At 45.6% G+C, this 25978-nt stretch overlaps 1 protein-coding gene across 2 annotated transcripts; it reads left to right on the forward strand.

The window, feature by feature from the left end:
* The first annotated feature begins 1454 nt into the window (after window positions 1–1454).
* Window positions 1455–25462, forward strand: LOC132387727 (NACHT, LRR and PYD domains-containing protein 3-like). 2 transcript variants are annotated; one of them, XM_059960085.1, is made up of 7 exons: window positions 1455–1867; window positions 2700–2874; window positions 10928–11090; window positions 14340–14431; window positions 17963–18129; window positions 20848–21019; window positions 24661–25462. In XM_059960085.1, exons 4-7 carry the CDS (start codon window positions 14422–14424, stop codon window positions 25449–25451), a joined length of 1140 nt encoding a protein of 379 aa, XP_059816068.1. In that variant the 5' UTR covers window positions 1455–1867; window positions 2700–2874; window positions 10928–11090; window positions 14340–14421; the 3' UTR covers window positions 25452–25462. The 2 variants fall into 2 exon arrangements, with proteins under 2 accessions (XP_059816068.1, XP_059816069.1); XM_059960086.1 differs by lacking the exon at window positions 1455–1867 and having other exon boundaries at window positions 2389–2874.
* The last annotated feature ends 516 nt before the right edge of the window (window positions 25463–25978 follow it).

The raw sequence follows: 25978 nt of genomic DNA on the forward strand, positions 1-25978 counted from the left end.
CTTAAAACTATGCCGTCTCGTTGTAGCCATTTCAGGCCTGGGGGAAAAAAAAGCCTCTGACTGTCCACACGATCAATGCCTCTCATCATCTTATCTAGCTCTATCAGGTCACCTCTCATCCTCCATCTCTCCAAGGAGAAAAGGCCGAGTTCACTCAAACGCGCTGCCTGGCGGGCTTTCAGACGTGTAAACGGCTGAGGTAACAATCACGTCATTCCACCCCCACCGTCACTATCAACAGAGTATTTACAAACTACGTTATTTTCATTGATGCGAAGAGATGTCAATCACTGGTTACACCCAACTGCAGAGGCGGACCAGCCGAGAGGGTGGTACCACCTGGGAGACGGGTCTCCCGCTCCCGTTCTGAACTCACTGTCAAAGTGGAACAAACTTCAAACTAAATGTCCCCCTTTTTTATTTATCTCCATTTCCCTCTGAGGGAAGTTGGGGGCGTTTGTGAACCGTCTTCTGCAGCCGGTGTCTGATGTATGTTTGAGAAGCAGGAGGAGACCGCTTGTCCATCGGCTTGCTGACGGCTCCCCGGAGTGGGAGAGATCCCGCCTGAAGAAGTAGGTTCAGTGATCTATTCTGATCATTATGATCTTCCAGTGATACAGTTTTATCCCTTGCAATCCTTTTGCTCGGATCCTGTTTGTGGAGTTCTCAATAACTCTCTTGTCTATCAGAGGAACTTCATGTCTTCCTTTAGTTGCACGGATTTCGCTTTTGAAGTCATCACACCTTCCAAGTACACTTTCGCCACAAAGCAGCGGCCTGTCTCAATCCACACTTGCCAGATCCACTCTGATACCACCAAAATTGTGCTTTCTCCAATTCAGAATTCCAACCCACGGGTCAGACCGAACCTTCTGTATATTTAGGTGCATATTATTGGCATCGTGGTCACCGGATGCAAAGTGTTACTATGCACAAATTTCTGAACCCTGCCCTGACTCATTCCTTAATAGCAGATTCAGTATTGCACGCTTACTTTTGGGCTTCTGCGTACTGATGAAGGAAAAGTTCTTCGACACACTTGACAAACTCTATCCCACCTGGTCCATTTACAGTATGAGATTCCCAGTCATTATGTGGAAAGTTAAAATCACCAAGTGTAACAACCTTAAGTTTCTTGCAACAATATACGATCTCACAAATGTGTTCCTCTAAATCCCTAGGACTGTCGGGTTGTCTTTAATATCGCCCCATTTCCGTGGCCATACCTTACTTATCTCTCATTTCCACACGGAATGCCTCATTAGTCGGGTTCGACAATTTGTCCTGACGGAGCACTGCCGTGACATTTTCTCTGACTGGTAACGCCACCCCTCTTTCATTAATCCTCCCCGCTCTGAAACGCCTTAACTAATTTTATCTCGAAATAGCTGTGCTGGATGTGGAATGTTTGAGCTGAAATTCGCCCTGCAGCTGACAGCCACGTTGACAAAGAGGGTGGAGCCTGAACCTGGCTGGATCAAATTCACAGCCAGGGATTGGCTGAATAAACCGGAGAATCTCCGCTCAGCGAGTTGGAAAAGTGAGATCGACACGGAAATCCAGACAGAAACTTCTTGCGACGGTGAGGGAACGTTCACACAGCCTCTGTAATTCTGTCTGTTTTTGCTGCATTTGTCCTAGTCCCCTCTCCTCCCGCTGACCGACCTGTACTAGGCTGGTGAGGAGGTGTGGGATCAGAACTGCGGAGGGCTTCATTTACCCCGGATCATCCGGACCTGCCCATCTGTAATGAGCGACTAACGCATTCTAACCGAATCGCCCCGGGAGCAGCAGCACCGCCTGAGTTCTCGGTGCATGATCGGCTATCCAGGACCGCGATAAACCCCGGCCGGTACCAACATCAGAGGTAAATGTTGTCTCCGATTCTGCAGATCAGTGAGCGCTTACAGCGGGGCTCGGCTGTTGTTCGGAGTGTGAGGGAAAACAAGGGGAGAAGGGAGTTCTGACACGTTCAATGAACCAGTTGTTGACCAAATGCATTAAAAGAAACGACGTCGTCACCTTCAGTCAGACACATTTTCTAGGGCGGTTTGTACTGAGTCGGTGCGGAGGAACCTTGCTCACGGATAATGACATCCAAAATGTCTCTCAGGGCAGGGCCGGGTCCCTTCTCCGATTTCTCTCTCTCTCTCTCTCTCTCTCTCTCTCTCTCTCTCTCTCTCTCTCTCTCTCTCTCGCTCTCTCTCTATCTCTCTCTCACACACACACACACACAGTCTGGGGTGAAGTTCGTTTTGTATTTTCTTTACTTTTAATTGCCATCGTGCACTCTGTCCCTCTCTCTCTCTCTCTCTCTCTCTCACACACACACACACACACACACAAAATAAAAAGTCACCACTCAGAATAACAGAGCGACCGTGAGAGTTTACTGTTTTACTGTCCGGGACGTCGCAGTGGAGAATGCCACAGAGCAATTTATTTAATTAACTCGCAAAATATGATATTAAAATTTCAAAAGATGGGAGTTTGGTGTAAAATTAAATGCTGGAATCTCACAACATCTGGTAGCAATTGTAACAAGTAGTCATTCAGATTGCAGACACTGTGGGACCTCTTCTTTTCTCTACCATCTGGTGTTTGTTGCTTTATTTTCTGTAACAGAAGTAATTAAATACAATATTAAGCCAACTTGGTGCAGATTAAGAGGAGTGTCAAACTGGTCTGTTTGGTTTCAGCAGAGAATCCGCCCTGCGGACAGGCAGCCGCTTGACACAGTGAGTCTCACAAACAGCAACCCGGCCCCTCCCCCGCAGCTACTAACTGAGGTCCGCCTGATTCTCTGATACGAAATTGGAAGAAAACGACTTGAAAATATATCCACACGGAGACTGAACATTCTTGGTGAATTAGGTGAGAATAATTCAGCCTCCGATATTTATTTCGATCTTTATTTCAAATCATTCTGTGCTTTGGATTAGTGATCAATAGCTCATTCGCTCCATTTTAACCCCCTTCTGTCCGCGATTGTATTTGTGATCCTGCAGTTTCCTGTCAGCGCCATTGAGATTTTCCACAGTTTATGTCAAGATTAAAAACAGATCTCTAACCAGGGTTGACGTTTTCAAAGTAAGCATGTGAAAAACCTATTCGGACAACACGAGTTCCATTTCCAGTACTTGTCACTTCAGATGTTTGAGACAGTGTTTGCTGTGGGTGTTTCGAAATGATCACGCTGACATCCTGTAGCAGCAAAGATTTTGATTCCTTTCAAGGCCACGGGAGACAGTAAACTGCGGGTGTGGGCCGGTGGTGGGAAAAGGTGGTGTGACCGGTTACAGAAAGAGGCAGGCGGCAGGCGGGATTGCGGAGCGAAAACCATGATTTCATTGCAAGGGATAGAAGGCTGGATGGGATGAGTGGCCGATTTCTGCGTGGTATATTTACAGTAAAGGTCTGACTCCAGAGTTATTGGAAAACAATTTAAAAAGTACGGACTATCTCTCATGCAAAATACCTGTCTCTGAACCAAAAATAAACATTGCAGCAATTAAATCAACCAGAGTGCTAACAGAGTTTATAAGCAACAATGGACCCAGCACCGATCCCCGAGGAACCCAGTCAATGGTCTCCAGTCAGAGGACCAAAAGATTTTCTACCGCTTACTGGCTTCTCCCAGGAAGCCGATGCCGAAGCTATGTTACCATCGCTTCCTTAACGTTAAGCCACTGAGGCTTCTTAACTAACCTCCGATGTGGGAACCTGCCGAATGCCCTGGTAATTTTTTCTAAATGATTCAAATTATTTTTCATTCGGTGAATTACCTCTTCCTTTACCCCCGGAGCAGGAAGTGTCACGGTGTTCCAGTCTGATAATTCATGAACAACATTTTTGATTATTCGCGCACAGTTGCACTCAGACCCCACCCACTGCCTTAGTGTGTTTACAGAATTCACGTTTATATACCCTACTACTGCACCCCTTTCGCCACGAGAATTATCATGATCTGGCTCTGTTTTCCCCGCCCTCCCTCCATTCACACAGTTTTCTGAACTTGCCAATTAGCGTCCTCTCCGTGTTTCTCAAAATCAAAACCCTACTTTTTATTTTGTTCTTCTTCGTGTCAGCTGTATGTTATGCAAAACTGTATCTAAACTCTTCTGTGTGTTGATATGGAGGCCTCGATAGAATTTTTTTACTATTCCGAAATCGTCATATTTGAGTTGGGCCTGTTTGCGAATACGGAGATACGGCTGTAAGATGCCCGGGTCTGGGTGCTCATTATTACAGATCACACGAACGCTGTGAAGGAACAGCAGCCCAAAAGCAACGATGCGACGTCGACATTAAGTGAGGGTTCCGAGTGTTTTCAATTTTGATATAAATTTGATGCAAAGTGGGTGTGATTGTAAATCAATGTCAGCAGGGAAATGATGCTGCGACAGGAGTGAACACCAGAGAGTCTGCAAGAGATGTTTGAGATTTGGAACAGTTCTCTAACTGGGTGTTACAACTGCAAAGCAAGCGTGCAAAGAGCTGTTTGAGTTGGAACATGAGTTCCCTTTTATCAGAACTTGCCGTTTCCGATAAATGTTCGTTGTTCTCTCTTTGAGAGTGTTTATTGTGGGTGTTTTGAGCTGATCTCCTGAAAGTCCTGTAGAAGCAAATACTCTGATTCTGTTCAAAGGCTCGATACACAGCAAACAGTTGGGGAGGTGGGGGTGTGACCAGTTACAGAAAGCAGCCGGCGGCATTGCGGAACGAAAGCCATGAGTTCACTGCTTGGGGCAGAAGGCTCGGTGGGGTAGTGGCCAATTTACTCCTGCTATGTTTATAAGAAATGTTCTGACTGCAGGCTGATTGTAAACCAATTTAAAGAGGTCGACCAAGCCTCAATAGTTTTCTTTACTTTTCAAAAAGGGAAAAATAACTATTTCGAGGATGATTGTACTGGCGTGGATGTTATGTAGCCTCTTCCCTGATGGACTGATGTGAGTGGGACAAACAATCCCGGACTAGGGTGTGTGGGACCTATGGTACATTTTCCACCACCTTTCTGTGAATATGTGCTTGATGGCAGGTCGGTCTTGCTCAGGAGTCTGGATTCGCAATCGGGTGAGCAGAGTGGACAGCAATGGTCTCAGCACAAGGCTGAGGGTCACAGAGGTTGACGATGATGGGAAGCCAGTACCAGTTGTGCACTCTGACTGTCTGTCGTCTGTTGGTTAAGGAGTCCACCACCCAGTTGCACAGTGGTGTGTTTAGACGGAGGCGTGGGAATTTGTTCACCAAGGTTTGTGGGACAACAGCGTTGAATGCCGAAATGAAATCCAGAAACAACGTTTTGACCTAATTGTCTTTTTTAAGGCATATCAGGCCAAGGAGAATGAGAGATGCAATGCCATCTGCCACTTAGCAATTCAGTCGGTAAGCATACTGGTGAGTGACCAGTGAACAAGAGTGACCAGTGAGTTTTTGATGTGTGCCGTTATCAGCCGATCAAAGCACTTAATGCTGGTTGGCGACAGCTCCACTGGGCAGTAGGTCACTTTGTTCCGAATATGTAGAGTTCCGTGGTACAGGGATAATGGTGGTTGATTTGAAGCACATGGGAACAGCAGCCTGGATGAGTGAAGTGCTGACGATAGCTGTGAAGACATCAATGTGCACATGTACACTCTTTCTGTGATCTCAGTCTGGATGCTTTCTGGCCAGAGTCCTCATTAACTTTGCTGTTACCGACATTGGATGCTCAGCTCTGAGGGGGGTAGCTTTCCTAGCTGGCTTGTGTTGTGTGCTTCGAGGCATTGCTTGGAGTGCCAGTGAGGGGGTGTCATTGGTACAGTCAAGCCTTGTGTAGTCTGTAAACCCTTGATGCCCAGCCACATACACCAGTGTTCGTTTCCCAGGGTTAGTGAGTCCAGCCTTGTGTAGTCTGTAAACCCTTGATGCCCAGCCACATACACCAGTGTTCGTTTCCCGGGGTTAGAGAGTCCAGCCTTGTGTAGTCTGTAAACCCTTGATGACCAGCCACATACACCAGTGTTCGTTTCCCAGGGTTAGTGAGTCCAGCCTTGTGTAGTCTGTAAACCCTTGATGCCCAGCCACATACACCAGTTTTCGTTTCCCAGGGTGAGTGAGTCCAGCCTTGTGTAGTCTGTAAACCCTTGATGCCCAGCCACATACACCAGTGTTCGTTTCCCAGGGTGCGTGAGTCCAGCCTTGTGTAGTCTGTAAACCCTTGATGCCCAGCCACATACACCAGTGTTCGTTTCCCAGGGTGAGTGAGTCCAGCCTTGTGTAGTCTGTAAACCCTTGATGCCCAGCCACATACACCAGTGTTCGTTTCCCAGGGTGAGTGAGTCCAGCCTTGTGTAGTCTGTAAACCCTTGATGCCCAGCCACATACACCAGTGTTCGTTTCCCAGGGTGCGTGAGTCCAGCCTTGTGTAGTCTGTAAACCCTTGATGCCCAGCCACATACACCACTGTTCGTTTCCCAGGGTTAGTGAGTCCAGCCTTGTGTAGTCTGTAAACCCTTGATGCCCAGCCACATACACCAGTGTTCGTTTCCCAGGGTTAGTGAGTCCAGCCTTGTGTAGTCTGTAAACCCTCGATGCCCAGCCACATACACCAGTGTTCGTTTCCCAGGGTTAGTGAGTCCAGCCTTGTGTAGTCTGTAAACCCTTGATGCCCAGCCACATACACCAGTGTTCGTTTCCCAGGGTTAGTGAGTCCAGCCTTGTGTAGTCTGTAAACCCTTGATGCCCAGCCACATACACCAGTGTTCGTTTCCCAGGGTGAGTGAGTCCAGCCTTGTGTAGTCTGTAAACCCTTGATGCCCAGCCACATACACCAGTGTTCGTTTCCCAGGGTTAGTGAGTCCAGCCTTGTGTAGTCTGTAAACCCTTGATGCCCAGCCACATACACCAGTGTTCGTTTCCCGGGGTTAGTGAGTCCAGCCTTGTGTAGTCTGTAAACCCTCGATGCCCAGCCACATACACCAGTGTTCGTTTCCCAGGGTTAGTGAGTCCAGCCTTGTGTAGTCTGTAAACCCTTGATGCCCAGCCACATACACCAGTGTTCGTTTCCCAGGGTTAGTGAGTCCAGCCTTGTGTAGTCTGTAAACCCTTGATGCCCAGCCACATACACCAGTGTTCGTTTCCCAGGGTGCGTGAGTCCAGCCTTGTGTAGTCTGTAAACCCTTGATGCCCAGCCACATACACCAGTGTTCGTTTCCCAGGGTGCGTGAGTCCAGCCTTGTGTAGTCTGTAAACCCTTGATGCCCAGCCACATACACCAGTGTTCGTTTCCCAGGGTGAGTGAGTCCAGCCTTGTGTAGTCTGTAAACCCTTGATGCCCAGCCACATACACCAGTGTTCGTTTCCCAGGGTGAGTGAGTCCAGCCTTGTGTAGTCTGTAAACCCTTGATGCCCAGCCACATACACCAGTGTTCGTTTCCCAGGGTGCGTGAGTCCAGCCTTGTGTAGTCTGTAAACCCTTGATGCCCAGCCACATACACCACTGTTCGTTTCCCAGGGTTAGTGAGTCCAGCCTTGTGTAGTCTGTAAACCCTTGATGCCCAGCCACATACACCAGTGTTCGTTTCCCAGGGTTAGTGAGTCCAGCCTTGTGTAGTCTGTAAACCCTCGATGCCCAGCCACATACACCAGTGTTCGTTTCCCAGGGTTAGTGAGTCCAGCCTTGTGTAGTCTGTAAACCCTTGATGCCCAGCCACATACACCAGTGTTCGTTTCCCAGGGTTAGTGAGTCCAGCCTTGTGTAGTCTGTAAACCCTTGATGCCCAGCCACATACACCAGTGTTCGTTTCCCAGGGTGAGTGAGTCCAGCCTTGTGTAGTCTGTAAACCCTTGATGCCCAGCCACATACACCAGTGTTCGTTTCCCAGGGTTAGTGAGTCCAGCCTTGTGTAGTCTGTAAACCCTTGATGCCCAGCCACATACACCAGTGTTCGTTTCCCGGGGTTAGTGAGTCCAGCCTTGTGTAGTCTGTAAACCCTCGATGCCCAGCCACATACACCAGTGTTCGTTTCCCAGGGTTAGTGAGTCCAGCCTTGTGTAGTCTGTAAACCCTTGATGCCCAGCCACATACACCAGTGTTCGTTTCCCAGGGTTAGTGAGTCCAGCCTTGTGTAGTCTGTAAACCCTTGATGCCCAGCCACATACACCAGTGTTCGTTTCCCAGGGTGAGTGAGTCAAGCCTTGTGTAGTCTGTAAACCCTTGATGCCCAGCCACATACACCAGTGTTCGTTTCCCGGGGTGAGTGAGTCCAGCCTTGTGTAGTCTGTAAACCCTTGATGCCCAGCCACATACACCAGTGTTCGTTTCCCAGGGTGAGTGAGTCCAGCCTTGTGTAGTCTGTAAACCCTTGATGCCCAGCCACATACACCAGTGTTCGTTTCCCAGGTTAGTGAGTCCAGCCTTGTGTAGTCTGTAAACCCTTGATGCCCAGCCACATACACCAGTGTTCGTTTCCCGGGGTGAGTGAGTCCAGCCTTGTGTAGTCTGTAAACCCTTGATGCCCAGCCACATACACCAGTGTTCGTTTCCCGGGGTTAGTGAGTCTGAACCGAAGGGCACAGAAACAATAGAGCAGACAGATCGAATAGACCTGCGAGTTAACCTCAATACACAGAGGCGGTGAGTACCTGGAGTGAGCTGTTCAGTGTTTGCATCACTGGTTATCTACCTCGGGTTCAGTATCCTCAACGTGTTTGGAAATTCACACTCACTGTCGCCTGTGAGCAGCTGTATATTAAAAAAAAAACACTCAAGATGCTGGAGACCGGAAATCAAATCAAAAAAATGTTCAAAGCCATTTCGATTCAGGGTGTTGGACCTGAAAAATCATCTTTCCACAGATGATCTTTATCTGTTGAATATTCATTTCGTTTTCAGCTTTTTAGTACATTGCTTTGGAAGGGGTTAAGTCTCTTGGGAAGCGAAGTTGAGTGGAATTGGGAAATTGGGTTGAAACCTATCAGGTTGAATCTGTGTTGATGCCACCCAATGTGGAAAATGGGAAAGATGTCCTAAACTCTCAGTGTGGGCTGTGACCCAGTAAGGTTGGGTCCCGGGATAGATGCCACTAATTTTTTAACCAGATAAAATTAAGTCGGGGATCAAGTTTCCCGGGTTTATGAAATGATCAGTTAGAATTTCTGTTCTGTGGTCAGATATTTGACTCTATAGTCCCTTTGGAAGAAAAGCAGGGAATTGAATTTCCAATTCTGTCCCTCGCAGGGTGAGCCTGTGATTAAACATGGTGTTTTTTGTTTGCACCGGTAGAAATAGAACAGAGTTTCAGAATTCAATTCACATTTGGAAATTCCCCCTCACTCCCACCTGTCTATCTGCCAGTGGGAGTCAAAGTGAAACTCAAGATGCTGGAGATAGAACAGAACATGGAACAGTGCATCACAGGAACAGGCGCTTCAGCCACAATGGTGTGCTAAACCAGCTAAAAAAGAAATCAAGCCCCCCCCAAAAAATAACTACACAATATCTTACACAATATCCATATCCTCTCGATCTTCCTCACACCCATGTGTCTTCAAAGACTCCGATGTATTGTCTTCCACCACCACAACAGGCAGCTCATTCCATGTATTCACCACTCCCTCCCTGAGTAAAACAACTTACCCTCACATTCCATTTGCATCTACTCCCTCACACCTTCATTGCATGTCCTCTGGTATTAGACATTTCTAACCACTGAAAAGATACTCCCTGACTACTCTGTCAATGTCTTTCACAATCTTACAAACCTCTAACAGATTTCTCCTCAGTCTCTGCTGCTCCAAAGTAAACAACACAGGATTTCCAGTAAAAACTGGGTAATATTTGTAACCATTCTGACGAAAGGTTAGGAAACCGAATTGTTAACTTGGTCCTCTCCCCACGGCTGTTCCTTACCTGCTGAGCATTTCTAGTGATTCCAGTTTCTCTTTATTACACTCACTCTGGAACATGTTAAATTTCCTGTGAATGGAGCAGTGCAGCTGCGCTCGTTTTGTGATAGTAGGACAGTAATGAAATCAGATCTTTTCCCTGTAAATTATCCTGGTGCCAGTTATCTGTCCTTTTAATCCTGGACATCTGTTCAGTACAATTGTTGATAACAAGGTTCACAAAATAAGCCAGGAAAAGATGAGCTTTATGCATGTGGAGCATGTTATAGCCCTGGGCCTGTGTTCAGTACAGTTCAGAAGGATGGTGGTTGTGGTGGGGGGGGGGTGGTGGGAGTGATTATTTATACCTACTAAATAACAACAAGCCTGGATACATTGGGAATGGAGAGCATGTCTTGATTAGCCGGAGTGTCTGGGATCTGAGTGCAGCCTCAGAATAAAGAAGCTTCACTTTAAAACTGAGACGAGACCAATTACTTTAGCCAAATGTTGGTTGATCTGTGGAATTCGATGCGACAGAGTGCGGTGGAGGCTATCGTTGGGTACATTCATGTTCTGATTTGCGAAATAGGTTGAGTACTGTCGCAGGGAAGCAAGAATACGGGGTTGGAAAAATAATCCTCCATGATTGATTATTGAGCAGACGAGAATGACCGAATCACCTAATTCTACTCCTATGTATTATGACTTGTATCTTACACCATGACTGAGCCCCGGTATGTGTATCCCATCACAATCAAGAGAAAATCTTCATCTGCTGCGAAGCAACACACACAAAATGCTGGAGGAACTCAGCAGGCCAGGCAGCATCTATGGAGAGAGTCGAGTTGACGTACAGATGCTGCCTGTCCTGATGAGTTCCACCAGCATTGTGTGTGTGTTCCCTTGTATCCCTTGTTAGGTTTTGTAAACTGTGAGGGACAGTTCCAGATTTCTTCACTCGGATCATTATATATGCATTCAAGATTTAAATTTCAGTTTAATGCTTGGTTCTCCTTTGTGTTGTTAACGTGCTTCATCGTCTCTCTGGTTAAAGTTAGACCTACAGTGAGAGATTTACTGGAAGAAAAGCCCACAACTGGAAAGAAATCACAACTAAAGACAAGGGAAGATCAACAAGTGCCCGAGTGCTGAGAGCATCAACTGGAGAGAACCCATCTGACTCAGAGTTTCCATTGATTCAGTCAGGAGAAAATTTGGTGAGTCTCATTTATTCAAACACCGGTCCTTCAGACATTACATATCTGTACCAAGGAAGGTAGGAAATAGCTGGACAGGGACTGAATACATGTAGAAGTGCCAGTTATTTCAGTTGCAATCACTGCAGATTTGCTAATTTCTGTCAGCATCCCAGCTCTGTGAAGCCACACACATTCCCTCACATTGCTTGCTCATTTCAAACTCTTATCAGTTCTGTTGTTTCGTTGCTTGGCTGTGTTAGGTGGCAATCATCTCAAAATGCGTTGAGAATTTTCTCCCTTTATGAGACCCGCAGCGCTTCCTGCTGTAGTGATTGCAGAAATGTTGAATTACCATGAATTGCAGCAACATGTCATTGACTCCTCTGTCTATTGCAAGCTGCAATGATACACTTGCCCTCGAGTATATCGTCGTGCAAGCCTCTGCCAAGAGCAAACCCTCTTGAAGCCAAATGTTCCAGCACCACATTTCATTCAGTCCTAACTCGCAAATGGCAACCAATAATTTACATTTACATAGCCTGGCGACATCAAGTAGTCTTCTTCCAATAAATTGCCAGAACCTATGAACCTGTGCTTAAACAGAACTAAGTTTTGTAATGTTCCCTTTTGACCCGGTACCAAAGTCACAGGTAATACCTTTACTTGACATGAACAAATGCCCTTGCAACCGGAATCAGTTTAAATTCAGTCATTTTTTGATGGGAGGCAGAGTGTTGGGTCAGATGATGAAGGAGATGATATTAAGGTAGATGCAATGTTCAGAAAGACTGTGGAAGTATTTGCTGTGGAAAGGGCATCGTGCAGTGAAAAGCAGCAACAGTTTCCCCTCTCCACTCCCTCTTTCAACCTCCCATTTTATTTTTGCTGGAGTTAATCGGGGGAGTTAGGAACTCGTTCAACTCACTGACCAGTGAAAGAAAAGCCTTTGTTCCATTCGAAGCCCAGCTTCTTCATAAAAAGTGGGATTGAAGTGTTATCGAGATGAACATGGGGCAATTCGTAACGAAAGTTTAAATCAGATCAGCAGCAGTTTTGAAGGACCGAGTGGTCCACTTATGCATTTTGTGTGTTGATTAGACAAGTTCTGACAGTTTAATTAGTGTAACACAATATAACATCAGCAAATTAATTATATTGTGGAACTGACAAGAAACATTACATTGATTAAGTATATACATTGGGATTGGTGTATTAATGTTGTACCCCAGCTGGTTGCGGATAGACCATGACTCATTCGGTGAGCTGGCCAGCACGGTACGGGACCAAGAGACGCGCTCCCCGTTCCCTGTTACTGACTCTACAGTCTCCTCATCTACCGCGTGCACCATCCCACTGCTCATGCGTCTCACGGAGCGCCATCACGCTTGCGCTCCCGTGCTGACATTTAGACGATTTAAGCATGCTGCGCGTGCCCGGTATCTCGTGTGAAGTGATGTGAGATTTACTTATCCCTCACTGGTGACAGCAAATGCCAATTTAGTATACCTACCAACGGGAATATGGGTTTCGTCATTAAGGAGTTTCCTCCCTAGACCCCACCACGCGTTTCCTAACCTGACTCTCGGGAAAGATCCAACAAGCTCGTTTTTTTAATGCTGCTCTTCCTCTCCAAGGAGTTAGCGGAGCTGCAATGGCGACAGTCGGAGTACAGGGGGTTTATTTCCTCTGAAGTGGCGAGGATGAAGAAGGCTTCAGTATATTTGTAGCGGACACCGGTAAAGTGTTAACCTACAAGTGCGGTGTTGAGTGATTTTGTGAACAAGTCACGATCTTACTATCTGACACGGTGGGCTGGAGGGACCCAGCGGATGCCTTTTGTTTGAGGTGTCTGGGTTTAAACAATGGAGTAAACAGACCCACCTTGGGCCAGCAGGCTCACCAAGGTGGTGTTATGGGGACGGATGCTTGGTGCATTGTTGCTCCCTGTCTGCATTAGCGATTTATCTGAGGAACAAAATGCAACAATTATAAGTCTGTTATTGACTGAAAATATTTATATTTATTATTGCATTTAGTTTATGATAAAATCGTTGTCCAATTTATGTTCAAACTCGATAGTCAGTCAACCATACATGAAAGCTGATGAATACAGTGAAATAAAACAACGTTACTGCACACCAAGCTGCCTTGTTGGAAACTGCCTATCCAAGATTTCACAAGGTCAGGCTCATTGTCTGAGTAGTATTATCTAGCCATCATCATCTCTGGTGTCCTCCCCTTCCTTTACCTTCTGTTTTACCATCATGGAATACTGTTTTCTCTTGATGTGGACAATTTATCTGAGTTTCTCATGAGGCACAGCAGATGTCCAGGTATCTCCATTTCCTTATGGATTTGCTGTAGTTTATTATGGTCCACACTGTTGAAGGCTTTAGAGTAGTCAATAAAACACAGATAAATACTTTTCTGGAAGTCTCTCAATTTCCCCATTATCCAGCGTAGGTTAGCAATTTGCTCTCTGGTGCCTCTGCCTCTTCTAAAACCAGCTTGTACATCTGGCAGTTCGGGTTCCATATATCGCTGGAGTATTGCTTGCACAATCCTTAGAATTATCTATCTAGCTTGTGAAAATGTTCAGTAATTTGAACAATCCTTTACATATCCCTTCTTGGGTATGGGGATAAAAACACATCTTAATCCAGCTTAAAGGTCATTGTTGTTTCTAATTTTTTTCCCAGATCTTCTGGAAAATTGTATGCAACACATTTACAGCATCATCTTTTAGAGTTTTAAACAATTCAACCGGAGTCCTGTCACATCCTGCAGCCTTATTATTGGCAATGTTTTCTATCACCCATTCGACTTCACTTTCCAGAATGCCTGACTCTAGATCGATGAGGGAGTCATTGCAGGTGTCTTCGCTGTTGGATCTTTCTGCAATTCTTCTGTGTGTTCCTGCCAACTCCCTTTGATGTCCTTTGCTTGTGTAAGGTCCTTTCCTTCTTTGTCTTTTCCTATGCTCATTTTACATGAAATGTTCCTTTGATTTCCCTAACATTTAACAAAAGATCTCTTGTGTTTCTTTTTCCAATTCTGTTGGCTTCTTCAGCTTCAGTGCATCGCTCCTTTAAGAAAGTTTCCTTATATTTCCTTGCTATCATCTTGAACTTTGTGTTCAGTTGGAGGTCTTTGTTCCAATCGTCATTTGCTCCCTGCAATGTAGGAGAGTGAGCAGTGACCTTACAAATATGGTTTATATTATGAAGGGCAGAGTAACTGACTCACTCCTTTATTTGTGTAATTCAGCTCATTGCCAGCAGGTGGAGCTTTCTGCCACCCAGACGGCAGATGAGAAGACGACAATCAACCAACCTCAGTCAGACTCAGAATGGACACAGGTATGTTCACTGAGCTCGTTCTCATTAAAACTCTGTCCTTATGGTGCACGTGTTGTCAAATTATCAATAGATCAGAGGGACAAACTTGGGCGATAAGGGGGCAAAAGCAAGTGCCATCAAACGGGGTCATTGTTCCACCTGGTAGAGCGACTTTGAGCACTGGAGCAATTCAGCAGCTCCAGCGCAGGGACCTAACAAGGGGAATGATCGAATTGCTCCCCTCACCACACAAATCTTCACCTGAGAGAAAGGAAAAGGAGCCCCTGAATAAGGTGGGAGTGGGTAACACTCAGACAGGAATACAAAAGTGGGCAATGTAACAGTCGAGAGAATAGATAGTATTTCCGTCAGCATTTGGTACGCCCTGATGTGGGAAATGCCTCCGACAGCCATTGAGAGAAACAGATGTTGTTTTCTGTTTGGAAGGGCAATGGTGAATTCTCCCCAGATTAACGGGTTGTTGCACAATGGAGGTGAGGGGAGTTCCCGGTGCTTGTTTTCTGTGGCCGAGTTAAAGAACGTTATATTGAGGGAGGACGGGCTGGGTGCAGGAGACGGTGAACAAGAGAAATTGTACACAGGGAATCTGCGGGGGGGGGGGGGGGGGCTACTGAAGCAATGAAATGTCCTTGGCGAATAGGATTAAAGTAAAACAAAATAATAAGTGGAGAGGGCACCGTACAAAATGCTGGAGGAACTCAGCAAGTCCGGAAGCACCTACAGAGAAAAAATAACCTTCAACGTTTCAGGCTGAGGATCTGTAAATTGATTTCAAAGTCATCTTGGGTACATAAAATGGAGTCAGCACTAGAGGAGCGTTGTTCTGGCTGAAGGTCCGTGACCAGCAGTGTTCGCAAGGATCACTGTTTAGCCATGCGTCGTGTGTGTGAATCAAATAGGTTAATCATATGATATACTGGGTGGACTTATTCGTTGATTTACAGAGTTGGAGGAGTTGAATAAATTTGGGACTGTTGTCAAAGTGTTCAGCATCCAGTTAGAAACAGGAACAGAGAGTCACCAAGTACAGTTTTGTATCAGTTCTTACAGTAGAGGACACTCAAAATATCCCAACACTGGATAAACAGGGGGCTCTAGGGGTAGAGAAGCTAACTACGATTCAAATCACGAAGGAAATGGTACTTGATAAATTAATGGGACTGAAGGTGGATAAATCCCCGGGACCGGATGGCTTGCATCCTAGAGTCTTAAGGGAAGTGGCGGTCGGGATTGTGGATGCATTAGTGATAATTTTTCAAAACTCGCTGGACTCGGCAATGGTCCTGGCAGATTGGAAAAATGCTAACGTAACTCCTTTATTTAAAAAGGGCAATAGACAGAAGGCTGGGAATCATAGGCCCGTTAGCCTAACATCTGTGGTTGGCAAAATGTTGGAATCGATAATTAAGGAAACAGTAACGGGGCATTTGGATAAACATAGCTTAATAGGACAAAGTCAGCATGGCTTTACAAAAGGGAAGTCATGTTTGACAAATTTGTTGGAGTTCTTTGAGGACATAACATATAGGGTAGATAAAGGGGAACCAGTGGATGTTGTGTATTTGGACTTCCAAAAGTCATTTGACAAGGTGCCATACCATAGATTATTACTTAAAGTAAAAAATCATGGGATTGAGGATAATATTCTGGCATGGGTGGAGGATTGGCTTTCTAATAGAAAACAGAGAGTTGGGATAAATGGTTTATTCTCAGACTGGCAGTTGGTGACTAGTGGTGTTCCGCAGGGGTCGGTGTTGGGACCCCAACTCTTTACAATCTATATTAATGATTTGGAGAAAGGGACTAAGTGCAACGTATCGAAGTTTGCTGATGACACAAAGATGGGAGGGAGTGTAATGAGTGCGGAGGACATTGAAACCCTGCAGGGGGACATAGATAGGCTGAATGATTGGGCAGATATTTGGCAGATGAGATATAATACTGACAAGTGTGAAGTCTTGCACTTTGGCAGGAAAAATAATAGAGCAAGTTATTATCTAAATGGAAAGAATCTGGAAAGTGCTTCTGTGCAAAGGGATCTGGGGGTCCTGGTGCAGGAAACACAAAAAGTTAGTATGCAAGTGCAGCAGGTGGTCAAGAAGGCAAATGGAATGCTGGCTTTTATTGCTAGGGGGATGGAGTATAGGAACAGGGAGGTCTTACTGCAGTTGTACCGGGTATTGGTGAGACCACACCTGCAGTACTGCGTGCAGTTCTGGTGTCCATATTTAAGAAAGGACATACTGGCTCTCGAGGAAGTGCAGAGAAGGTTCACTGGGTTAATTCCGGGGATGGGTGGGTTGATGTATGATGAGAGGTTGAGTAGATTGGGACTCTACTCATTGGAGTTCTGAAGAATGAGAGGCGATCTTATTGAAACATATAAGAATGTGAAGGGGCTTGATCGGGTGGATGTGGGGAGAATGCTCCCAATGATGGGTGAAACTAGGACTAGGGGTCATAATCTTAGAATAATGGGGTGCCGTTCCAGGACTGAGATGCGGAGAAATTTCTTCACTCAGAGGGTAGTGGGGCTGTGGAATTTACTGCCCCAGAGAGCTGTGGAAGCTACTACACTCAATAAATTCAAAACGGAGATAGACATTTTCCTGGATAAAAATGGCATTGGGGATACGGTGAGCGAGCTGGTAAGTGGACATGAGGCTGGGTTTAGATCAGCCATGTGATCTCCTGGACCAGTTTTTGATAGCCTGGATGGGTCGGAGAGGAATCTTCCAGATCTTTTCTCCTCAATTGGCAAATTGTTTTTCTTTCCCCCGGGTGATCATATGGGTTTGGGCGGGACGAATAATAAAATAAAATGGTTGGCATAGTGCCCTGTTGGTTGGCACTGCTGCCTTGTGGGATTCGGTGAAAACTAGAGTTAAGATCGGATCAGCCATGAACTTGTTGAATGGCGGAGCAGGCTTGAGGGGCCGATTGGCCTACTGCTGCCCCTATCTCTTATGTTCTTATGTACAGATAATTCAGGCAAATGTGAGCAGTTGCATTTTGAGAGGTCAAATTCGCGAGCAATGTGCACGGTGAATGTTGGGAATGATAATAAGATTGATGTACTGTCGGGTCTTGTGATGGATGTGCACAGCTCCCTGAAAGTGGCAGCACAATTGGTAGTGTGCTAACGATGAGTTGAGGTATTTGTTAAAGTTAGACTGCAACTGGATACGTGTTGGTTAAGTGACAATTTCAGTATTGTGCACAAATCGAGAATGATGTGGACGAGTTTCACCACAAAAACCTGAGGTAACAGGTTTAAGTTTAGATGCTAAAGTTTAAAGGGGATTTAGGGTGCATGTTTTCCACAGAGAGTGATCGGTGTCTGGAATGAGCTGCCGAGGGTTGGACTGGAAACAGATACTCAGCAGCGTCTGAGAGGCGTTTGAACTCATGAGTTGGCCGCGAACGGAGGGACATTGATCATGTTCCTGAAGATGGGATCGGTTTAAATTGGCATCTTGTCTGCTTACGCATGCTACACTCTACTATTTTATGTTCTATGACCGACTACAGATCTGAAGTCCGCCATCTCCGCCTTCCTGTCAAATTGTGAGGATCACCAACTGTTCCAGTTGACGAGTTTCTACATGGAGCGACTGGAGCAGGCGATTGAGCAGGGCGTGGAGGAAGTCAATTTCATGTTAACTCATGATCATCATTTCAATGAGCGAGAGTATCACGTAAGTGGTTGGAACATAGGCTGAGTGTAGATTCTAAAGAATCTATCACAAACCGACAGAACCGGTGTAATGGCACCTCTCGGCTGTGAAAATCCTGTAATGCTTGTGGTGAACATCAAGAAAAGAGTTTTCCTCTGCGAAAATACGGAACCTTTATCCGGAACCAATACAAGCCTCTCTCCAGTTTTCTTATCACATTCATTTATAGACAGATTAGGATACAGGCAATGATTGACTGGTGAATTTAGTGATATGATACTTGACAGACATTGCAAGTGGACAGAGAACCACTTTACACCACTCTCTCTGACATCACACCATGTTCCCAATGTTCGACCTTAATGGCCATTCACCAATCTATGTTCTTCCCATGACCCACGGGTTTCCCACAAATCAAATATATAGTGACTTATTTCTCAGCTTATTCTCAGTCTACCTTCAACCCCATTTTCAACTCAGGCAACACTGACTATCGTCTCTCATTTGAAATGCTGACCCTTTTTTGATCAATATCCCAACATGCCTCATGTTTCTGTTACCTTGTGACTTCCAATTTGAGTTTGTAATTACCACAGCATATATTGTTAACATGGGAAGTGCAACATTAGTGCCACTGAAAATATCTCAAGCATCTACAGCTAACATAGAATTACAAAGAAACAGCTTTCTAACGGTCCTCGTGCTACTGGTGTGCGTTCACCTATTACCACCCAGAATGAATATTAGTGAAGAGCCAGACACCATACCAAACACGACATCCCACGTGAGGCAGCTGACAATTTCAGTCCAAACTTCTTACACAACATTATCACCAGTCGGCTTTGGACTGTCACACATGCACAATCATCCTGAGTTTGCTGGCTGCTACTCACTGCCAGTTTCCAGCTGTTGGCTGGCACTGGACCCCTCATAGAGCCTGGCAGTGAAGGGTGAAGCTGCTGCTGTTCACCAGGGATTACCCTGGCGAAAATCAACAGTGAACCGGCCAAAGTTTCACCTAGTCATAGTCATCAAACCTTACAGTACAGCAACAGGCTCTTCTGCCCATCTAGTCCACACCGACCTATTATCTGCTTAGTCCCATTGATCTGAACCCGGACTGGAGACATCCAAAACTCCCCCATTGAATGAACGTATCCAAAATTATCTTAAATAATCAACTCGAATGTACATCGACTAATTAAGATGGCAGCTCATTCCGTGCTCTTCAGAAAACCTCTGAGTGAACAAATTCCCCCTCATATTGCCTTTCACCTGTCATCATTACCCTATGATCTCCAATTTCTGTCCCACCCAACCTCAGTAATAAAAGCATTTTAACTCTCACACTAACTCTCTCTATAGCTTTTTATAAACGTGTGTATCTCTTTCACATCTCTCATGGTCCTCCTACATTCTATGGAGTAATGTCCTGACCTATTCACACTTTCTCTATATCTTAGATCTTGGCAACAATCTGTATTTTATACTGCATTCGTTCAATCTTATTGATATCCTTCCAGGAGGTAGATGTACACATTGCTTCAAATTAGCCTCTGCAACATCAGTTTCGACATAATATCCCAACTTCTGTATTCAATATTTTGATTAATGAAGCCCCATGTCCGAAAAGCTTTACAAAGCCATCTACCTTCAATAACACTTTCAAGAAATGTTGGATCTGTACCTCTTTACAGGATCTCATCACACTTCCTACTTTTGTAATTGGTACCAGCGTGAACCAAGACCTGCTCATACTGCCCTGAGGACAGTTTCAGAGTCGATACAAGATATCACTGACCTTGGTAACACACCATCCAAAAATCCTGTTCTCGTAAATAGAATCTCCAGTCTATTCTCCTGATCATTGTAATCCCCGTCAGTGCATCTCAGCACTTCTCATCCCTTCCGTGCCACAAAGCCAAACTCAGAGCCAGAGGCATAATCAACGTGGCTTTCCTCTGCGAGGCCATACCCCGAAACAGAAAGCCATATACCTGTTATAGAGGGTGTTCTTCAGTGGCTGTCTATCCTCTTCTTACACATTCCCCCGCCTCCCCCGCTGACATCACCCAGTTGCCTGTGTCCTGTTCCCTTACCCCGCTGATGTCACCCAGTTGCCTGTGTCCTGTTCCCTTACCCCGCTGACGTCACCCAGTTGCCTGTGTCCTGCGTCCAGCCCCCTCCCTGTACAGTCTGTTTGTCAACCTCATCCCCCCGAGTGATCCCGGGTTCGTCCATCTCCAGCTCCAGTTCCTCAGCACAGTCTGTAAGAAGCTGCAGTTGGATGAAATTCCCGAAGGTGCAGTCGTCAGGGACACTGGAGGTCTCCCTGTCTTGCCGCACCCAATAGGAAGAGCATCCCACTATCTGCTTGGCATTCCCACTGTTATAACCGTGAAAAAAGAAAAGAAATATTACCCAAGATCTACCTAAATCCTCCGCCTCTCCTCACTGAGCCCTCCCTGACACGAAGTATCAATAACCTACTCTATCTCTGGCTCACTAACACTATGTCTGCTCGTTTTAAACCTTGCCAGATGGGTGTACTCTGCAATCTGTGGCATTCGGAAAGTCATGACTGACCACGCTAACTTCTTTTAAAATCTCTTTCCTGCAATGAAAACTTCAATGGCTCTTCAATCGTTGTCCTGCAAAATATGCTGGGTCAGTCCATGCTCAGGGTAGATTTGTACCCATCCCTCTGCTCCTTAATATATTTCCCATTGTTCATTACAGAGCGTGACTGAGCTCGCGGAGAAGGGAAACCGAGCGGGCGCTTCCAAACTCCTCCTGGATCTAGTGATGGAGAAGGGCTCCGGGGCCCGGAAGGTGATGTGGGAATCCTTTGTGAAACTACATCACCACTTACCGAAGCTGAGCAGAATATTGGACGAAATACGGGAACGAGGTATGGTGAACAATACACTGTGTGTTAGAGATGTAAATGCTGATGAATTTATAGTATTATATAGACCAGACTTCATGCAGGTTAATCTGTTTGAACAGTTGACGGCCAGTTCGCCTACATGGACACTGAGCGGGGTTTCTCTGAAGTGCCCGTGCCTCTGAAAGGTAAGTAATGGACTGGAAAGCTCAAAGCCTTTATTTCGCTCTGAGAGTCTGAATATGTCTCTTTGGAGGCCTGTTTAGAGACTGTCAGAGTCTGGGAGACAGGTTTTTGTTGTTATTTCACACTGAGAGTCTGACCACATGTCTTTACATGCCTGTTTAGAGACGGTCAGAATCTGGAAGACAGGTTTTTGTTGCTGTGGCTGAAGGACAGGAAGCAATTTGAATTTGTCACAACACCCGGCAGCTTCCCGATCTCGGGATCTGTACCCAGAGTCTTCTATGAGTTTGATTAACAGACATTCCCGTCGGCCTCTGTCCTGTTGCAATCGCTGTACCGACCTCTCCACCTATCTTTGTATCATCCGCAAACGTTGCCACAAATACATTTATTCCATCATCTAAATAATTGACAAACAATCTGAAAAACAACGGTCCCAATACCGATCCCTGAGGAACACCACCAGTCACTGGCAGCGGATCAGAAAAAGGCCCTTTTATTCCCACCCGCTGTCTGCTGCCTGTCAGCAATTCCGCTCCACGTGCCGGTATCTTTCCTGTGACGTCATAGATTTTTATCTGGGTAAGCAGGTTCGTGTGCGGCACCTTATCAAATGCCTTCTGAAAATCCAAGTAAATGGCATCCACTGACTCTCCTTAGTCCAACCTGATTCTTACTTCCAACTTGAAATCTAACAGAACCATTGCTAACTTATTTTGTCATTAGTCTCAAAGTACCTTGAAACTTCAACCTTAGTAAGAGACTCCAACTCTTTCACATCGCTGAGGTTTGGCTAACTGGCCTATATTTTTTCTTCTTTGCCTTCCTCCCTTCGTAAAGACTAGAGTGACAATGTCAATCTTCCAGTCCTCCGGGACCATGCCCGAATCAAGTGATTCTTCAAAGATCATGACCAATCCATCTGTCATCCCTTCAGCAACCTCTCTCAGATCTCAGGGATGTAGTCCAACTGGCCCAGGTGACTTTGCGCCTTAAGAGCTTTCAGTATGCTGAGAACTTTTTTCTTTTGAAATAGCAATGGCACTCACTCCTTTTGCCTGTCCCTCGCAGACCACTGCATGTTGCTAGCGTCCTTCACAGTGAGGATATATGCAAAGCACACATTAAGCTATTCTGCCATTTGTGTGTCCACCATTACTATCTCACCGACATCATTTTCCAGTATCAACTCTCACCTCCCTTTTACTCTTTATATTCCTGAAAAAGGTGTTTATTATCCTGCTTTATATTATTGGCTTTCTGCTCTCATATTTCATCTTTTTCCCTTCTTATCGCTTTTCTAGTTGCCTTTTGTTGGATTTTAAAGGTTGTCTATTAATACAACTTTCCCTCACTTTTGTTATCTTGCATGCCCTTTCCTTGGCTTTTATGCAATCCTTCACTTCCTTTGTCACCCATGGTTGCCTGCACGTGACACTTGAGAACTTCTTCCTCCGTGGGCCGTATCCATCCTGCAACTTGAGACCTATTCCCAGAAGCTTCAGCAATCTCCGCTAGTATCCTTCTCCAATCTACGTGGGTAAGCTTCTCTCTCGTGCCTCTGTAATTCACTTTATTCCATAGCGATACTGATACCATAAGTTATGCATCTCCCCCTCAAACTGCAGTATGAATTCAATCATATTATGATCACTACCAGTTCTGTGTTCTTTTGCATTAAGCTCCCTTATAAGATCCGAGCTATTACATAACACCCAATCAAAGACAGAAATTTCCTGAGTAGTCTCAAGCACAAGCTGCTCTAAAACGCTCTCTCGTAGGTATTCAATAAATTCCCTCTCTTGTGATCCAACTCCTGAAGTTTTTTTGGATTTTCTAATTCCCCGTGCATATTGAATTATGTCATCACCTTGATGACACGCCTTTCCCAGCTCCCTTTGCAATCTCAAACCCACACCTTCGCTACTATTTGCAGACCAATATAAGATTCCCATAAAGCTTTTTTAACCCCTGTAGTTTCTCATCTCCACCCACAAAGATTCAACATTCTCTAACCCTATGTAACCTCTTTATCAAGATGTGACTCCATCTTGAACCAACACAGCCACACCACCACCGACTATGCCTTCCTGCCTGTTTGTCGACAAGACGTTTATCCTTTAACATTAAGCTTCCAACTATGGTCTTCCTTCAGCCACGACTCAGTGATGCCCACAACATCATACCGACCAATCTCTAACTGCGCCAAGAGTTTGTCCACCTTATTCTAAATGATGCGTGCATTTAAATACAATGCATTTAGTCCTGCATCTCCACCCTTCTGAATTTTGTCTATGCGGTACAATTTAACATTTTGCTCTGTCTGTATTTGAACCCATTCATTGGCTTGTCCACCCTAACATTCATGTTAAACCCATCATCTACTTGTAAAACTGCTGGTTCATCCAAAGCTTTATCGTCCTAGTTCCAGTCCCCCGGCCATTTTAGTTTAAAACACTCCCAACATCTCCAGTAAATCTGCCCATAAGAATATTGGTCCTCATTGGATTCACGTGCAACCCGTGCCTTTTGTACAGGCCCTACCTGCCCCGGAAGTGGTAACAATTATCCAGAAATCTGAATTCGTACCCCCTGCTCCAAATGCTCTGCCACACATTTCTCTTGAGTTCCTGTTCCTCAGCTTTTTTCCTAACCCCCTGTGTTCTGTTTTCCAGACCTCCTCCCTTTTCTCTTCCTATGTCGTTGTTAACAACGTTTGTCTTGACTTCTGGCTGCTCAACCTCCCTTCTCAGGATATTGTGGACGCGTCCAGAAACATATCGGACAATAGCACCTGAGAGGCAAAGTATCATCGGTGTCCACAGAATCGCATACCTGTCTCCCTGACTTCAGAGTTCCCCATTACCGCTGCCATCCTCTTCAGCTTCCTGCTCTTCCACACATCATCGGGGAATTGCCTGAGGTCATTTACCAGCTCCTCGGAGAATTAGAGACTGTAGACCAGTGCGGGATGTGTTACATCGCGACTGGCTCAGCCTGGAAAAGGAAACAGAAATTATGTTCCTTTTCTGTGGCTCAGCACTGACAGCTTAATCCTAAAGGAGTCTCAAGAACATAGGTTAGACTGTGAGAGAAGTAAAAGTCAGTACAGCAAGTAAATGCCCCTCCCCACTGTTACCCTCTCCAGGGTTGCACAGTTCAGCAGAAGCTGAGCAGTGAAAGCAATGAAACCACTCTCTCCACAACACTCTCCTCTCCAGAATCACGTGTGCTCGCTGGAGCACCGGGGAGTCTGCAAACTACCAACAGAGGGGAGAGTGGAGACTTTAACAGCGGATCTGAGTCAGATCAGAAATGTTTCTGGGCCGTCATTCATCTTCAGACACTCTAATCTCTGATCTCCGAATTTCACCCAAACAATGTCTTTCACAAGATTTTTTTTTTATTTAAAGAAAATATGTTGTATGCTCCATGTTCATCAGATCAGGCATTGACAACCTATTTCTGTCCGTCCTAAGATGTTCGAAGGAAACACATGGAGACTCTGCGGGCACAAACTGAAACACTAAGAGTGAACAAGATCCTGATGAGGGAGAAGGTGAAGGTTTTCCAGCTGGTTGATCGATACGCTGAGCTCACGGTCATTTCTACTGTTCGAGATCGGACACTGGTGGAACATGAGCTGCGGGCAAGAGGCAGAGACCACGAGAAGTGGAAAGAAAAAGGTCTCCGTGGTAAGCTGGAAAAAATCCGGACTGATCAGTTATTCAAGAAGAGTTTGAATATTGAAAAATTGAAAAGATCTATCTTTAGAAACAAATCAGGGATGTCCGCAGCAGTGGCTGGAGTCCCAGGGATCGGGAAAACAACAATGGTACAAAAGATTGTTTACGACTGGGCCACGGGGAAGATATACCAACAATTCCAGTTTGTCTTCAGTTTCAAATTCCGGGATTTAAACTCCATTAACTGCAGAATAAACCTGAAGGAACTGATTCTGCATCAGTATCCTTACTTTGGGAATATCCTGGGAGAGGTCTGGAAACACTCAGGGGGACTGCTGTTCATATTCGATGGATTGGATGAATTCAAGGACAAAATCAACTTTGCTGATGGTCGGAGAGACACAGAATCACCGTACACAGATCCTGAAATCAAGTGCAACGTGTCTGACATTGTGTACTGTTTAATCCAGGGCAAGCTGCTCCCAGGGTGTTCAGTGCTGGTGAACACCCGCCCCACTGCGTTACAGTTATTGGAAAAGGCAAACTTCAGTGTCTGGGCTGAAATCCTGGGATTTATTGAATAGGAACGGAAGGAATATTTCATCAGACATTTTGAAGATCAGACTGTGGCCGGAGCTGTTTTCAATTATGTGAAGGAGAACGAGATCCTGTACACCATGAGCTACAACCCCTCTTACTGCTGGATCCTGGCCCTGGCACTGGGCCCCTATTTCACACAAAGAGTCAGGGACCCGCAGCGAGTTCCCAAGACCATCACCCAACTGTATTCCTACTATATTTACAACATCCTGAAAAACCACGGCCGTGAGATTGAGACCCCCGTGATGTGTTGCTCAGGGTTGGTCAGATGGCCTTCAGAGGAGTGTCCTAGAGGAAGATTGTGTTTACAGATGGAGATTTGGTCAACTACAGTCTGCAGCCTTCCCAGTTCCTGTCCGGGTTCCTGATGGAGCTTTTGGAGAGAGAGGATTCTGCCCAGAACGTGGTGTACACATTCCCACACCTCACCATCCAAGAGTTTGTAGCTGCAGTCGCACAATTCCTGAATCCACATCCCGAAGATATCCTGAAATTCCTCACTGAAGCCCAC

Source organism: Hypanus sabinus, unplaced genomic scaffold (genome assembly GCF_030144855.1).
Source record: "Hypanus sabinus isolate sHypSab1 unplaced genomic scaffold, sHypSab1.hap1 scaffold_214, whole genome shotgun sequence".
In the NCBI taxonomy this organism is placed as follows: Eukaryota; Metazoa; Chordata; class Chondrichthyes; order Myliobatiformes; family Dasyatidae; genus Hypanus; species Hypanus sabinus.